Source organism: Bufo gargarizans, chromosome 5 (genome assembly GCF_014858855.1).
Source record: "Bufo gargarizans isolate SCDJY-AF-19 chromosome 5, ASM1485885v1, whole genome shotgun sequence".
Taxonomy (NCBI): domain Eukaryota; kingdom Metazoa; phylum Chordata; class Amphibia; order Anura; family Bufonidae; genus Bufo; species Bufo gargarizans.
In genome coordinates this window covers 397,173,626-397,191,985 of record NC_058084.1, presented here as the reverse complement: position 1 = coordinate 397,191,985, position 18,360 = coordinate 397,173,626, and the positions used below count along the sequence as shown (strand labels likewise).

Sequence of the window (18,360 nt, the reverse complement as noted above, 5' to 3'; positions counted from 1 at the left end):
GCCTCTTCATAAGTTCAGCTAATCCACCGCCAGCTATGGGCCTTTATTAAGACTGGCATCTAAAAAGGTCTTAATAAATGTGCCCTTATGTCTCTATGTGGAGAAGATACTTTGTATCCATCCAGGGCCAAACTGCCATTTTCTCATGTTGCCATAATATCAGTAAAGTTGGACTTTTGTATTGCACCAGAGTTGGGCCTGTGATATTATCAGAGTGACCAGCACACAAAACCCAATATTTAGTCGGTCACTGGTATACACAGGTTCCTATAATTGTGTAATTTACTATGTGAAGCAGGTGATATGGCTCAGTAGACAGGGCTCTGTAGAAGAAGAATGGAGTTCCGATCTTTGGTAGGCTTTTTAAGTGCAGAGCTGTGGAAACCCTTGTGCCTTGAAATTTGAGGCAATGCTTGATTACTTGAATGGTCAGTTTCCCCTGAAAGGAACATCACCATCTCTACTGAAACATTCTATGAGGTTATCTGCTTTAGACCATCATTGATAGCTGAGAGACAGAAGATCCTGTAACATGGTTTTTTTTTTATAATCATCAATTCCATTTCCATATCTTGGTAATAATCCTCGCATAAAGCTTACATGTATTTTGGATTGATGAGTTATAGCATACAAAGCTGTCTGCCATTTCGCCAAACACAATAAACATCAGCGGCTGGCTTATTCCATTTCCTAAAGCGCCAAGAAATCCAGTAATCATGAATAAAATATCCAACCGACTCGCATATCGAAACTAACAAAAGAAGAGGAAAGACAAAAGTGTAAAATTATAGATTTCCTTACAAGAGAAGAGCTGGCAGTGCCATCTAAAAGCTCTGCATACATTAAAAATATGAAGACATTTTTAATAGCTTATTTATTTGCTTAATAATCAGTACTGAGAGGCCCAAAGTCCGCAGATACTTTTATACTCTCATACCTGCCAGTGCTCTTGCCTAATGTTCTCTGTACGACTACTAATCGAATACAGTCACTGCGACTGTGATAGCATTAGCCCCATGGATGTGATAAAATGCAATTATGTAATGCTGAATAGTGATAAGCAGCAGGGGTCATATTTGAATTTGCAATATTTTGCGAATATTTTGTAGAATATTTGCAAATTCAAATATTCATTATATTCTACAATTTTTTTTACTCGAAAAATCGACAAGGTAATAATCGCGTAACATTGCTTCTTGCTTGTGGGCCAATGAGTCATAGCACTATATCAAATACAGGTCCTTTTCAAAAAATTAGCATATTGTGATAAAGTTCATTATTTTCTGTAATGCACTGATAAACATTAGACTTTCATATATTTTAGATTCATTACACACCAACTGAAGTAGTTCAAGCCTTTTATTGTTTTAATATTGATAATTTTGGCATACAGCTCATGAAAACCCAAATTTCCTATCTCAAAATATTAGCATATTTCATCCGACCAATAAAAGAAAAGTGTTTTTAATACAAAAAAAGTCAACCTTCAAATAATTATGTTCAGTTCTGCACTCAATACTTGGTCGGGAATCCTTTTGCAGAAATGACTGCTTCAATGCGGCGTGGCATGGAGGCAATCAGCCTGTGGCACTGCTGAGGTGTTATGGAGGCCCAGGATGCTTCGATAGCGGCCTTAAGCTCATCCAAAGTGTTGGGTCTTGCGTCTCTCTCAACTTTCTCTTCCCAATATCCCACAGATTCTCTATGGGGTTCAGGTCAGGAGAGTTGGCAGGCCAATTGAGCACAGTAATACCATGGTCAGTAAACCATTTACCAGTGGTTTTGGCACTGTGAGCAGGTGCCAGGTCGTGCTGAAAAATGAAATCTTCATCTCCATAAAGCTTTTCAGCAGATGGAAGCATGAAGTGCTCCAAAATCTGATAGCTAGCTGCATTGACCCTGCCCTTGATAAAACACAGTGGACCAACACCAGCAGCTGACATGGCACCCCAGACCATCACTGACTGTGGGTACTTGACACTGGACTTCAGGCATTTTGGCATTTCCCTCTCCCCAGTCTTCCTCCAGACTCTGGCACCTTGATTTCCGAATGACATGCAACAGTCCAGTGCTGCTTCTCTGTAGCCCAGGTCAGGCGCTTCTGCCGCTGTTTCTGGTTCAAAAGTGGCTTGACCTGGGGAATGCGGCACCTGTAGCCCATTTCCTGCACACGCCTGTACACGGTGGCTCTGGATGTTTCTACTCCAGACTCAGTCCACTGCTTCCGCAGGTCCTCCAAGGTCTGGAATCGGTCCTTCTCCACAATCTTCCTCAGGGTCCGGTCACCTCTTCTCGTTGTGCAGCGTTTTCTGCCACACTTTTTCCTTCCCACAGACTTCCCACTGAGGTGCCTTGATACAGCACTCTGGGAACAGCCTATTCGTTCAGAAATTTCTTTCTGTGTCTTACCCTCTTGCTTGAGGGTGTCAATGATGGCCTTCTGGACAGCAGTCAGGTCGGCAGTCTTACCCATGATTGCGGTTTTGAGTAATGAACCAGGCTGGAAGTTTTTAAAAGCCTCAGGAATCTTTTGCAGGTGTTTAGAGTTAATTAGTTGATTCAGATAATTAGGTTTATAGCTCGTTTAGAGAACCTTTTCATGATATGCTAATTTTTTGAGATAGGAATTTTGGGTTTTCATGAGCTGTATGCCAAAATCATCAATATTAAAACAATAAAAGGCTTGAACTACTTTAGTTGGTGTGTAATGAATCTAAAATATATGAAAGTCTAATGTTTATCAGTACATTACAGAAAATAATAAACTTTATCACAATATGCTAATTTTTTTAAAAGGACCTGTATATTAGTTTTTTCAAATATTCGTAATATTCTAAAACAAGAATATATAGCAATACAGCGAATAGTCGGAAAAAAAAACTAATGTAGAGCAATTTAGCTAATTTATATCTTCTTTTTTTAATAGTTGTAATATTTTTCCAATCTGAAATTCAGATGAGAAAAAATTACAACTATTAGACAAAGAAGATTATAGCACTATATTAGCTAAATTGCTCTATATTTGTTTTTTTCGAATATTCGCTATATATTCTTGTTTTAGAATATTACGAATATTCTAAAAAACTAATATATTGCTGAATATGTCATAAAATCTTGCTGCTGTCAGCAGTTTGGTTATGGTAAAGTTTAGGCAATTAGAGTTGCTTTCGAGTAAATGATACAATGGACCTGCAGCTCTATGAGGAACCGAGCACATAAATAAATAATTTTGTCGGAAAAGATTCTGCACAACATGGAATTTACTAACTGTAATACCTGCTTTCTCTCTTCTTATGAGTTCAATGGGCCTCACTCAATTATTGACAGAGACCTGTCTTATATGTGCTGGTAGCTTTCAATCAGCCCATTAGACTGACAAGCCCAGAGGAGCAAGGGATTAAATCAAATAATTCCATGTTCTAAGGAATCTTCAACCATAAGCCACAGTGTATACAAATCTGCTCTGCTCCTCCTGCTCTGCAACTTACTGCCGGTAGGGTATCATGTTCAGGGTGACAGATTGTCTTTAAAGGGATTGTCTGAGTTTAAGTAAAGTTTGCCCATGCAAGGAAACTGTATAAAATAAAATATCATGCTATACTCACCTATTTCTCCAGCTCCGTATCTCATCCCTGGTGCTCCTACCACTGTTTGTATAAAAGACTGGATCGTTGATGTCGAGGTGTACGACTTGTGGATGCTGCAGCCTATCACTGGTTTCAGCGGTATACGGCCACTAATAGGCTGTAGTGGTCACATGCCATATACCTTCACTTCACTGTTGCAGGCTTACATACAAAGAATGGAAGGAGAAACAGAGGTGCAGAGCTGAGGTGAGTATAGAATTACTTTTTATTTATTTTTTATTATTTTATTTCAACCCCTGTAGCTTACTTAAGCAGCAAAGGTTTTATAAATATTTTTTTATACAACGTCATAAATGTGCTATGTGAATTGACTTACAATTTCACAGGGTCCAACTGCCTTTGGTTTTTCTTTTTGTTTATTTTCTTCATGACCCCTAAGAAGAAAACATACAATTTTTTTAAAATAATGAATAGATAGATAGATCGATAGATAGATCGCACATACATCTAGTTTTAGTGAAAGCATGGGGTGGATAGAATAATTGCACTAGGTCCTTTGGTTGAAATCACAAAAACTATGCTGGACCACTTTTTTCAGGATAAGACTTTGTACCCATTAACACCACATCTCTTATTCCCGGGGTCCAAACTGAAAAGGAGGATGCTGCCTAATACTACTTTTCAGCTTTGCCAATTGGTGTCATCTATCTTAAAACACCTTTTAATTATGTTTATGGTTTTCCAAACATATAAATTATATATGATAGAGACTGTCAGTCACTATGATCATTAGACATGAACAAATGGAATCTGCATGAATCGAATTAGTTACAAATTTCTCTAAAGATTCTAATTTGTGTGAAACGCAAACATTCATGAATCCCTCGAAATGCCAGCATATTAGAAGAACAAAGTAGAAGACAGAGAATAAGGGAAAATTTGTGGACCATTTTTAATTAAAAAAATCAGTTCAGTGTGTATTTAACCAGGCTGTTTGTTACCATCGTCTACCCATAGCCATATGCGTCGCTGTCATTTTGACACTACTCTGTTGTGGCATTAAAGAGGATTGGATACAGTCCTATGAGACCTCAGAGGGTCATACATTACTTTTGAGGGCAATTGGAGCACTTTCGATTCTGACCGAATTTATTGGATTGAATTGAATCTGACAGGTGATTCAACCAAACCGGAAAACAAAAAAACGTATTTTTGGGTAAGTATAGATAAATAAAACTGAGTGGGCATCTGCCCCCAGGTTAAACAGCCTGATAAAATTATTAGTTTATTGGTTTCCATTAAAATTATGAATTTTATGGTTCAAACAAGTGTCGGGTAAAAGCATAACTGATTAATCTCTATGGGAGTTACGGAGATAGCTGAGAACTATACTAGGCTATCTCAGAAACTCCCTTAGAAATGAATGGAGTGGCTGCTTGCATGCTTAACCTCCTGCTCTGTCTATTTCAGGGGTTCCACAGGAAAGGTAGAACCCCCATCTATGTAATAATTATCCCCTAGCCTGTGGATAGGGGACAAAGTCATATAACTAGAATACCCCTTTAAGAAATAATTAATGGGACCAAGTCCTACAAAGCAGAATTGTCTGTTATAAACAATATTCCATGATTATATCTGTCAATGGGAGAAAAACAATATCCAACACAGTTGGCAGACAATAATCTAAATGGTATAGATAGTGAATGGGCACTCTGATAGATGGAGTCACATATAGAATAAAATCAATGGCAAATTTATTTAAATCACACAATATTATATCACTATTAGCTATAAAAATCCTGACACGAATAAAAAAAAAAAAATCAACATATGTATATATGGTAAATGGGAATAAAAATGTTATCAATATAAAAATATATATAAATAGTTAGTATCGGATCCAGAAATGGAAGCTGACAATTAATACATTAGACTCTATTGAAAAAGCCTCTGGTATGTTAAAACAATAAATGGTTAATATTCATACATGTATAGTCAAAAAGAGTCCAAAATTCCTTATAAAAGGATATAAGGTGATCCTGCAATCGTTCTACAAGCTCACATTTGTTTGTCACAAAAATGATGATTCTTTCTTGTTCCACAGTTATATATGTGTGTCGGTAATGTCATACGAATAATTGTATACAGATGGTTTGCAGATAATGATATTTGATATTTTCAAAATGGATCGTAGTTCTTAATCGGTAGCAGCAGGTAATTGTTACATAGATTTTAGTAAGCTCTCGGTCTGAGAAGCTATTACTCACAGTTAGCAGCCTCGGTTCGTGGCGTCCCACGTGCTGTCCTTGTATAGTGAGCTTACCTACTATTGAAGATCTTTCTTACGGTTTGTGTGCCGGATCTTTAATGTTTCTGCTGGAACAGTGCTGTGCAAAGCTATAAAACACGCGGTCCCGATATTTCCACTGATTGTATAGTCAGCGGGATTCCTTTAGCGTTCCACGTGTCTCCAAGTCTGTGGAGCCTCAGTGTTTGCTAGTATAACAGCTGTATGCCGGTTGTTTTCAGAGTGGTGAACTTGGGATTCTGCTAGTGGATCTCTTTGGTGAAGCGCTTCACTTGTGGACCATCCGATCGATGTTGTCCGACATATGACCGGCTGTTTGAGTCCGATGACCGAATATTACCGCCAGACGTGTTTCGGGGACTATGCTCGTCTCCTTCCTCAGTGGCTAAGGAGACGAGGAAGGAGACGAGCATAGTCCCCGAAACGCGTCTGGCGGTAATATTCGGTCATCGGACTCAAACAGCCGGTCATATGTCGGACAACATCGATCGGATGGTCCACAAGTGAAGCGCTTCACCAAAGAGATCCACTAGCGGAATCCCAAGTTCACCACTCTGAAAACATACAGCCGTTATACTAGCAAACACTGAGGCTCCACAGACTTGGAGACACGTGGAACGCTAAAGGAATCCCGCTGACTATACAATCAGTGGAAATATCGGGACCGCGTGTTTTATAGCTTTACACAGCACTGTTCCAGCAGAAACATTAAAGATCCGGCACACAAACCGTAAGAAAGATCTTCAATAGTAGGTAAGCTCACTATACAAGGACAGCACGTGGGACGCCACGAACCGAGGCTGCTAACTGTGAGTAATAGCTTCTCAGACTGAGAGCTTACTAAAATCTATGTAACAATTACCTGCTGCTACCGATTAAGAACTACGATCCATTTTGAAAATATCAAATATCATTATCTGCAAACCATCTGTATACAATTATTCGCATGACATTACCGACACACATATATAACTGTGGAACAACAAAGAATCATCATTTTTGTGACAAACAAATGTGAGCTTGTAGAACGATTGCAGGATCACCTTATATCCTTTTATAAGGAATTTTGGACTCTTTTTGACTATACATGTATGAATATTAACCATTTATTGTTTTAACATACCAGAGGTTTTTTCAATAGAGTCTAATGTACAGACGTGGACAAAATTGTTGGTACCCTTTGGTCAATGAAAGAAAAAGTCACAATGGTCACAGAAATAACTTTAATCTGACAAAAGTAATAATAAATTAAAATTCTATAAATGTTAACCAATGAAAGTCAGACATTGTTTTTCAACCATGCTTCAACAGAATTATGTAAAAAAATAAACTCATGAAACAGGCATGGACAAAAATGATGGTACCCCTAACTTAATATTTTGTTGCGCAACCTTTTGAGGCAATCACTGCAATCAAACGCTTCCTGTAACTGTCAATGAGACATCTGCACCTCTCAGCAGGTATTTTGGCCCACTCCTCATGAGCAAACTGCTCCAGTTGTGTCCGGTTTGAAGGGTGCCTTTTCCAGACTGCATGTTTCAGCTCCTTCCAAAGATGCTCAATAGGATTGAGGTCAGGGCTCATAGAAGGCCACTTTAGAATAGTCCAATTTTTTCCTCTTAGCCATTCTTGGGTGTTTTTAGCGGTGTGTTTTGGGTCATTGTCCTGTTGCAAGACCCATGACCTGCGACTGAGACCAAGCTTTCTGACACTGGCTAGTACATTTCTCTCTAGAATTCCTTGATAGTCTTGAGATTTCATTGTACCCTGCACAGATTCAAGACACCCTGTGCCAGACGCAGCAAAGCAGCCCCAGAACATAACAGAGCCTCCTCCATGTTTCACAGTAGGGACAGTGTTCTTTTCTTGATATGCTTCATTTTTTCGTCTGTGAACATACAGCTGATGTGCCTTGGCAAAAACTTCGATTTTTGTCTCATCTGTCCACAGGACATTCTCCCAGAAGCTTTGTGGCTTGTCAACATGTAGTTTGGCATATTCCAGTCTTGCTTTTTTATGATTCGTTTTCAACAATGGTGTCCTCCTTGGTCGTCTCCCATGTAGTCCACTTTGGCTCAAACAACGACGGATGGTGCGATCTGACACTGATGTTCCTTGAGCATGAAGTTCACCTTGAATCTCTTTAGAAGTCTTTCTAGGCTCTTTTGTTACCATTCGGATTATCCGTCTCTTAGATTTGTCATCAATTTTCCTCCTGCGGCCACGTCCAGGGAGGTTGGCTACAGTCCCATGGATCTTAAACTTATGAATAATATGTGCAACTGTACTCACAGGAACATCTAGTTGCTTGGAGATGGTCTTATAGCCTTTACCTTTAACATGCTTGTCTATAATTTTCTTTCTGATCTCTTGAGACAGCTCTTTCCTTTGCTTCCTCTGGTCCATGTCGAGTGTGGTACACACCATATCACCAAACAACACAGTGATTACCTGGAGCCATATATATAGGCCCAATGGCTGATTACAAGGTTGTAGACACCTGTGATGCTAATTAGTGGACACACCTTGAATTAACATGTCCCTTTGGTCACATTATGTTCTGTGTTTTCTAGGGGTACCATCATTTTTGTCCATGCCTGTTTCATGAGTTTATTTTTTTACATAATTCTGTTGAAGCATGGTTGAAAAACAATGTCTGACTTTCATTGGTTAACATTTATAGAATTTTAATTTATTATTACTTTTGTCAGATTAAAGTTATTTCTGTGACCATTGTGACTTTTTCTTTCATTGACCAAAGGGTACCAACAATTTTGTCCACGTCTGTATTAATTGTCAGCTTCCATTTCTGGATCCGATACTAACTATTTATATATATTTTTATATTGATAACATTTTTATTCCCATTTATCATATATACATATGTTGATTTTTTTATTTTTATTCGTGTCAGGATTTTTATAGCTAATAGTGATATAATATTGTGTGATTTAAATAAATTTGCCATTGATTTTATTCTATATGTGACTCCATCTATCAGAGTGCCCATTCACTATCTATACATTTGTCTAACTTGGTGAGTAGGGTGTCGCACTAGTTTGGAGCACCTATACATCACCACCACAGGGGTGAGCCGTCCTATACTTTTGTTCTAATTATCTAAATTGGGCTTTTAATCCATCTAAAATCTATCAATATAGACAGTGTGGGGTTTCGCTCTGACAGACAGGATTAGCGGATGCAGTATAGTGGAAACAACAAGTTCTTTGGATCAAACAGTTCAGTGTTTTATTCACACTTTAGGCAAGTGACAAAACAAGTATTTAAGGTGGGGCAATATGGCATGTAAAACCTAACTTTTAATTGAATAAAAATAAGAGTAAATGGCCCTACGAAAACAAACAAACAAAAAACAAACCTCAACCAAGAAAGGCAGCCCAAACAAGGGTGGTAGAGTAATTTTGCTAGCAACACGTATGTGTACTTACATCAACCCTAGAGGCGGTGTGTAAGAAAAAAATCTGGTAAATAAATGGTTGGATCTTACCAGTCCAGTTGAATTGCGTCATGCGGATGTAGCCCAGGCATATGTCCACTCAATGAGGTTTTAGATAGTTATACCGTACACTTGAGGGTACTTGCTGTTGTGTCCAAAGTCGTGCTAATACGTTGCCAATGCAGAGGTGGGGCTAGGGGTACTAAACTGTCTCTAGTATGCCCTGATATTGGCAAGTACACCCTAATGACCTCCTAATAGGAAGTCATCGCCCTGAAAAGAGCGGCCCCGTCCGGAACCTTGCCCTATTATCAAGGCCCTAGATCACCCTATCTCTACCCTCAAGTGTTTAACTATCTAAGACCTCATTGAGTGGACATATGCCTGGGCTACATCCGCATGACGCAATTCAATTGTACTGGTAAGATCCAACTATTTTTTTTACCAGTCTTTCTTCTTACACACCGCCTCTAGGGTTGATGTAAGTACACATACGTGTTGCTAGCAGAATCACTGTACAACCCTTGTTTGGGTTGCCTTTCTTGGTTGAGGTTTGTTTTTTTGTTTTTGTAGGGGCATTTCCTCTTATTTGTAGTCAATTAAAAGTTACGTTTTACATGCCATACTGCCCCCCCCCCCTTAATTACCCCTTTTTCAATTCCGCAGTATACTGGGGGAGCGCTTCACTTTTATTCCTCTCAGAAAGGCGACCTTCTGATTTATTTTTATTTTTTAAGTGACAAAACAAGCAGTCATAATCAAACAAAAAGTCACCTTTCAGTGTTGGTGTCAATTTACACCATGCAGCAATTCTGCCTCAAAGAGTCCTTGCTGATATCAGCACCAATCTGTTTTCACGCCAAACAGGTAGCAAGCCTTTATCCAGACACAAGGCTCCCAAATCCCAACACAGAGACCTCGCTTCTGAGCCCAGCTGCCTAATTAAGGATAGCCAGATGCTGCCAAAACCTGGATCGGCACTTAAAATCCGGTCTGATATTTGACCTCACCTGGCTGTAAATCAACCCAGCTGCACTTTATGGAAGAAAAATACCTGCCTTACCAGACAAAACCTCTAACTGTGTCACATACCCCCCCTTTGTTCAACCTCGAGGGGGTGAACACACACGAGACCCAGAGTGTACCCAGGACAGGGCATCCGCGTTTTCCTGCAACCGGCCTGCCCTGTGTTCCACCGAAAACTTAATGTTTTCTAGGGAGAGAAACCATCTGGTGACCCGGGCATTCCTGTCTTTGGCCTGGCTCATCCACTTGAGATGGGAGTGGTCAGTCACCAGGCGGAATTTTCTCCCCAATAAATAATAAAAGAGTGATTCTAGTGCCCACTTGATAGCCAGGCACTCTCTCTCCACTATACTGTACCTGGTCCTCGCTGGGGTGAGCTTATGGTTAAGGAAGACAACGGGATGCTCCTTTCCGTTGACATCCTGAGACAGTACAGCACCGAGGCCTACTTCGGAGGCATCGGTTTATACTATAAACTCCATTTTGAAGTCGGTCGTCACCAAAACCGGGGACCCGCACAGGGCCGACTTCAAAGCGGAGAAAGCCTCTTCCACCCGATCATTCCAGCGAACCATCATTGACTTACAGTCAGGTCCATAAATATTGGGACATCGACACAATTCTAACATTTTCTTTACACCACCACAATGGATTTGAAATGAAACTAACAAGATGTGCTTTAACTGCAGACTGTCAGCTTTAATTTCAGGGTATTTACATCCAAATCAGGGGAATGGTGTAGGAATGACAACAGTTTGCATATGTGCCTCCCACTTGCTAAGGAACTAAAAGTAATAGGACAACTGGCTTCTCAGCTGTTCCATGGCCAGGTGTGTGTTATTCCCTCATTATCCCAATTACAATGAGCAGATAAAAGGTTCAGAGTTCATTTCAAGTGTGCTATTTGCATTTGGAATCTGTTGCTGTCAACTCTCAAGATGAGATCCAAAGAGCTGTCACTATCAGTGAAGCAAGCCATCATTAGGCTGAAAACAAAACAAACAAAAAAAAAGAGAGATAGCAAAAACAACTGTTTGGAACATTCTTAAAAAGAAGGAACCCAATGGTGAGCTCGGCAACATCAAAAGACCCGGAAGACCACAGAAAACAACTGTGGTGGATGAACAACAGTTGGCCAGATCAAGAACACTCTCCAGGAGGTAGGTGTATGTGTGTCAAAGTCAACAATCAAGAGAAGACTTCACCAGAGTGAATACAGAGGGTTCACCACAAGATGCAAACCATTGGTGAGCCTCATAAACAGGAAGGCCAGATTAGAGTTTGCCAAACGACATCTAAAAAAGCCTTCACAGTTCTGGAACAACATCCTATGGACAGATGAGACCAAGATCAACTTGTACCAGAGTGATGGGAAGAGAAGAGTATGGAGAAGAAAAGGAACTGCTCATGATCCTAAGCATACCACCTCATCAGTGAAGCATGGTGGCGGTAGTGTCATGGCGTGGGCATGTATGGCTGCCAATGGAACTGGTTCTTTTGTATTTATTGATGATGTGACTGCTGATAAAAGCAGCAGGATTAATTCTGAAGTGTTTCGGGCAATATTCTCTGCTCATATTCAGCCAAATGCTTCAGAACTCATTGGACGGTGCTTCACAGTGTAGTTGGACAATGACCCAAAGCATACTGCAAAAGCAACCAAAGAGTTTTTTTAAGGGTGAAGAAGTGGAATGTTATGCAATGGCCAAGTCAATCACCTGGCCTGAATCCGATTGAGCATGCATTTCACTTGCTGAAGACAATACTAAAGGGAAAATGCCCCAAGAACAAGCAGGAACTGAAGACAATTGCAGTAGAGGCCTGGCAGAGCATCACCAGGGATGAAACCCAGCGTTTGGTGATGTGTATGCATTCCAGACTTCAGGCTGTAATTGACTGCAAAGGATTAAAAAGTGAACGTTTGATTTATGATTATTATTCTGTCCCATTACTTTTGGTCCACTAACAAGTAGGAGGCACATATGCAAACTGTTGTAATTCCTACACCGTTCACCTGATTTGGATGTACATACCCTCAAATTAAAGCTGACAGTCTGCAGTTAAAGCACATCTTGTTCATTTCATTTCAAATCCATTGTGGTGTTGTATAGAGCCAAAAATGTTAGATTTGTGTTGGTCCCAATATTTATGGACCTGACTGTATGTTTCTTCAAGAGTCCTGTCAAGGGCGTGGCTAGAGTAGCAAAGTAGGGAACAAACCTCATGTAATAGCCCACCATTCCCAGGAATGACTTTATTTGCCTAGTGGTGACAGTTCACTTGGGGTTTGATGACTCCGTGCCCAATGACATACCCCAGGTACTTAGTCTCTTCTAACTCTATCGCACATTTTTTTGGGTTAGCAATTAGTTCAGCTTTCTGAAGGGAGTCCACTTCAGCCCGAAATTTGAGTAGGTGACTTTCCCAGTTGGTACTGTGGATGACAATATCGTCCAGGTAAGGTCCAGATGTGGACAAAGCACGGTGTCCATTAGTCACTGAAAAGTGGCTTGGGCTCCATGCAGACCAAAGGGTAAGACCTTATATTGATACAGCCCCCCAGATGTGATGAAGACAGTTTTCTCTTTGGCAGCCTCCGTTAAGGGCACCTGCCAGTACCCTTTTGTGAGGTCCAAAACAGAAAAATACCAGGCTTGTCCTAACCTCTCGATGACCTCATCCACCCGGGGCATGGGATACGCATCGAATTTGGAAACCTCGTTAAGTTTTCGAAAGTAATTACAAAACTGCAACGTCCCAGTCCGGCTTGGGTATCAATACTACATATACTATAGGACTGGCCCACTCACTTTTTGACTCCTCAATGACGTCTAACTCCAACATTAGCTGCACCTCCTCCGATATGGCTTGTCGCCGAGCCTCGGGTACCCGGTATGGTTTTGATCTGACTTTTGCCTGAGGCTCAGTGACAATGTCATGCTGGATTATGGAAGTGCATCCAGGGAACACATCCGTGTTCCGACTAACAAACTCCATTGCCTCCCGAGTCTGTTTAGAGGAGAGTCTGTCAGCAATTTTTACTGTGGCAGACGCTGCTCTACCATTAGACAGAGGAGCCAGTACCTCTTCTAGAAAACCCGGCCGCGGGCTGTCTTATGTACAGGTTTCCCTATCTTTCCACGGTTTGAGTAAATTCACATGGTAAACCTGCTCTGGCTTTCGCCGCCCTGGGTGGTGTATCTTGTAGTTTACATGTCCAGTTTTCTTGAGTAGGGCCACTGCCACCTAGTGAGGAACTTACTGTCCACGGTCGGCACCAGAACCAAATCCCGATCACCCGGGTTAAAGATCTGGACCCGAGTCTGCCAATTATAGACCCGACTCTGGGCTCGTTGAGCTGCCTTCATATGCTCCCTAACAAGAGGCAACACTGTCTCTATCCGATTGTCACAACCAGACAGCTGAGAAGCTCTGACAGAGGCCTTTCAGAATCTCCTCCTTGAGTTTCTGTGTTGTGGTATTCAGCTCCTCCTCTCGTCAGCCTCTCTCAGCTGTCATGTGTTGGACTAATTGCTTCCCTTTAAATTCTTCCCCAGAAGGCTTTTCTGGGCGGCTTATACTACTTCCTGGAGTGTGTGTGCACGCTGACTCTGTCCTCCTGTTTGCTTCAAAGCTAAGTGTTGTACCTTTATCTGTTATTATCTGTTTGCTGGATCCCAGGTGACCCTGACTCCCTCCGTATCTTGTGTAGGGAGCCGGTGGTCGTGTCCCCTCACTATTGTAGGGTGCTCAGGGCTTTATAGTCAAGGTTCGTGGATATGCAAACCTCCACCATTCGGATCTTTGCATAGGCTGAGCAGCCAGGGAAAGTGCCAGGTCTTCTGCAGGGGTCTCCCTTGGTTCCTTAGTTTTTGGATCCAGCGAGTCGTTTATACATGTTGCTTTGCCTTGTTTCCTGTACACCGTCCGTGACATTATAAGCCGCCATAACCGTCTCAAGCATGGATCCGGTTTCACTTTTGGCTGAACGCTTCCAGGGTCTTTCATTGGAGGTAGCTGATCTCCGTAAGACTTTTTCTCAGCTTCAAGTGACCGGTTCAGCTTGCGTTCATGGAGTTTGTTCTGAGCCTAAGATCTCGCTCCCGGATACGTTCTCCGGGGGTAGTGAGAATTTTGTGCGTTTTAGAGAGGCTTGCAAACTCCATTTTCGCCTTCTTCCCCACTCCTCTGGTGATGAGGAACGGAGGGTGGGGATCATTATATCGCTGCTCAGAGGTAACGCTCAGTCCTGGGCCTTTTCGCTGCCGGAGGGGGCACGGCCTCTCCGTTCAGTGGATGAATTCTTTTTAGCCCTGGGTCAGATATATGATGATCCGGATCGTATTGCTCTGGCTGAGTCTAAACTACGTCTATTATGCCAGGGTAAACAATCCGCAGAAATATACTGCTCAGAATTTCGGAGATGGGCAGTTGATACTGGTTGGAATGATGCTGCGCTCCGAAGTCAATTTTGCCATGGTCTTTCAGAGGGATTGAAAGATGCATTTGCCTTTCATGAGAGGCCTATTTCTTTGGACTCTGCTATGTCTCAGGCCGTTCGTATTGACAGGCGTCTTAGAGAGAGAGGAGAGATGTCTCCTTCCTGTCATACGCAGTCCGAGGACAGTGCAGCGGTCCCGCTCTGTGCGCAGGGGTCTCAGTCGCCGTCAGCCCCTTCTGAGCAGGAGCCCATGCAGCTGGGGTTGATTGCTTCTGACAATAGAAGATTCAGCTCGCATGGGAGGGTTTGTTTTTGTTGTGGAGGTATAAATCATTTGGCAAATATTTGTCCCTCTAGGAGATTCAGGCAGTTTTCTGGGAGTAATAAAGAAACAAACAGGAAAAAATCTTTGAAAAATGTTCCGTCTGTTACTATTGGTAGGGTTGAGGCGGAAATTGAAGGTTTTCCATTTGCTTGTAGTTCCCATTTTTTGTGAGATTTTTGTGGATAGTGGAGCAGCGGTTAATCTCATTGATAATCAATTTGCGATAACTCATGGTTTCCAGGTGCGCACTTTGGGAAAGGATATTCCTGTTTTTGCTATCGATTCCGCTCCACTTTCTCAAAAATCATTAAAGGGCATAGTTCACAATATCCGTTTAATTGTGAGTGATGCTCATGTTGAGGATGTGTCATGTTTCGTCCTTAGCGGTTTACCCACCCCTCTGGTGTTGGGGCTGCCCTGGCTCACTAAGCATAACCCCACCATTGATTGGCAAGCAAGGCAAATAAATGGTTGGAGTGACTTTTGCAGAGAGAATTGCCTCATGACATCTGTTTCTGAGGTTGCTACTAAGACTGTACCATCTTTTCTCTCTGAATTTTCGGATGTCTTCTCTGAGAGTGGAGTTCAGGATTTGCCCCCGCACAGGGAGTACGATTGCCCTATTAATCTCATCCCAGACGCCAAGCTGCCTAAATCTCGTTTATACAATCTTTCCCAACCTGAGAGGATCGCTATGCGTGCTTATATCTCTGAGAGTCTGAGAAAAGGACACATACGACCCTCGAAGTCACCTGTTGCCGCTGGTTTTTTCTTTGTTAAGAAAAAAGATGGTTCTTTAAGACCTTGTCTGGATTTCAGGGAGCTGAACAATATCACAATTCGTGACCCTTATCTGCTTCCTCTGATCCCGGACCTATTTAACCAGGTTGTTGGGGCTAAAGTCTTTTCCAAATTAGATTTAAGAGGGGCATACAACCTGGTCAGGGTCAGAGAAGGGGACAAATGGAAGACGGCCTTCAATACCCCTGAGGGCCATTTTGAAAATTTGGTTATGCCTTTTGGTTTGATGAATGCCCCAGCCGTTTTTCAGCATTTCGTGAACAGCATTTTTTATCATTTGATGGGAAAATTTGTATTGGTGTATTTGGATGACATTTTGATCTTTTCTCCCGATTTCAAAACTCATAAGGAACATTTACGTCAGGTCTTACTCATCCTGCGGGAGAATAAATTATATGCGAAACTGGAAAAATGTGTGTTTGCGGTTCCAGAAATTCAATTTCTGGGGTTTCTTCTCTCCGCTTCTGGTTTTCGCATGGACCCCGAGAAGGTCCGCGCTGTGCTTGAGTGGGAGCTTCCTGAGAATCAAAAGGCACTGATGCGTTTTTTGGGCTTTGCCAATTATTACAGGAAGTTCATTTTGAATTATTCTTCTATTGTTAAACCACTCACTGATATGACCAGAAAGGGGGTAGATTTTTCTTCTTGGTCAGTAGAGGCGCGTAAGGCTTTTTCTGATATCAAGGAGAGTTTTGCTTCCGCTCCCATCTTGGTGCAACCTGATGTTTCTTTACCCTTCATAGTTGAGGTTGATGCTTCTGAGGTGGGTGTGGGGGCGGTCTTGTCTCAGGGTTCCTCTCCTGCCAAATGGCGACCGTGTGCCTTTTTCTCAAGAAAACTCTCCTCCGCAGAGAGAAATTACGATGTGGGAGATAGGGAATTGTTGGCCATCAAGTTGGCTTTTGAGGAATGGCGCCATTGGCTAGAGGGAGCCAGACACCCTATTACCGTATTTACTGACCATAAAAATCTGGCCTACTTGGAGTCAGCCAAGCGTCTGAACCCGAGACAGGCCAGATGGTCGTTGTTCTTTTCTAGGTTTAATTTTGTTGTCACGTTCCGCCCTGGAGTTAAGAATGTGAAGGCAGATGCCCTGTCACGTTGTTTTCCGGGAGGCGGGAATTTTGAAGACCCGGGTCCCATTTTGGCTGAAGGTGTGGTGGTCTCTGCTCTTTTTCCTGAATTGGAGGCAGAGGTGCAGGCAGCCCAGTCAGAGGCTCCTGATCTTTGTCCTCCTGGGAGGTTGTTTGTGCCTCTCGCTTTAAGACACAAGATTTTTAAAGAACACCACGATACGGTCCTTGCTGGGCACCCGGGGGTAAGAGCCACACTGGATCTCATCGCTCGGAGATTCTGGTGGCCTGCGCTTCGTAAGTCGGTTGAGGGTTTTGTGGCAGCCTGCGAGACTTGCGCTCGTGCCAAAGTCCCTCATTCACGGCCATCAGGTCCTCTCCTTCCCTTACCCATTCCTTCCCGTCCTTGGACACATCTGTCCATGGACTTCATAACGGACCTGCCTCGTTCCTCGGGGAAGACTGTGATTCTGGTGGTGGTGGACCGTTTTAGCAAAATGGTGCATTTCATCCCTTTTCCTGGTTTGCCCAATGCTAAGACGCTGGCGCAGGCATTTGTTGATCACATTGTCAAATTGCACGGTATTCCTTCAGACATAGTCTCTGATAGGGGCACGCAGTTTGTTTCCAGATTCTGGAAGGCTTTCTGTTCTCGCTTGGGGGTTCGGTTGTCATTCTCTTCTGCTTTCCACCCGCAGTCAAATGGCCAGACAGAGCGCGTCAATCAGAATCTGGAGACATATCTGCGTTGTTTTGTGGCGGAGAATCAAGAGGATTGGTGTTCTTTTTTGTCCCTTGCTGAGTTTGCTTTAAATAACCGTCGTCAGGAGTCCTCTGATAAGTCACCATTTTTTGGTGCATATGGGTTTCATCCACGGGACTTTCTCGGGAGAGGGGTCTTCTGGTTTACCTGATGAGGACAGATTCTCCTCGTCTTTGTCATCTATTTGGCAAAAGATTCAAGATAATCTAAAGAGCATGAGTGAGAGATATAAGCGTGTGGCTGATAAGAGACGTGTGCTTGGTCCGGACCTGAATGTTGGTGATCTGGTGTGGTTGTCTACCAAGAATATCAAATTGAAGGTTCCCTCCTGGAAGTTGGGTCCTAGGTTTATTGGGCCTTACAAAATCCTGTCTGTCATCAATCCTGTTGCTTACCGTCTTGATCTTCTTCAGACTTGGAAGATCCATAATGTTTTTCATAAGTCCTTATTGAAACCTTATGTTCAACCCATTGTACCCTCGCCTTTGCCTCCCCCTCCGATTATGGTTGATGGGAATCTTGAATTTCAGGTCTCTAGGATTGTGGATTCTCGTCTTGTCCGCGGTTCTCTTCAGTACC

The 18,360-nt window shown here is 42.3% G+C and overlaps 1 protein-coding gene across 3 annotated transcripts in view; it reads right to left on the bottom strand.

The window, feature by feature from the left end:
• The window catches only part of LOC122937713 (ATP-binding cassette sub-family B member 5-like), a 383,155-nt gene that overhangs the window by 330,790 nt on the left and 34,005 nt on the right, over positions 1-18,360 (bottom strand). For all 3 annotated transcript variants that reach the window (XM_044292700.1, XM_044292696.1, XM_044292699.1), the window contains exons 3-4: positions 3,964-4,021; positions 601-751 (exon numbers count right to left, since the gene is read on the bottom strand). In XM_044292700.1, the coding sequence (XP_044148635.1) occupies positions 601-751; positions 3,964-4,021 (209 nt within the window). The remainder of the gene's footprint in view (positions 1-600; positions 752-3,963; positions 4,022-18,360) is intronic.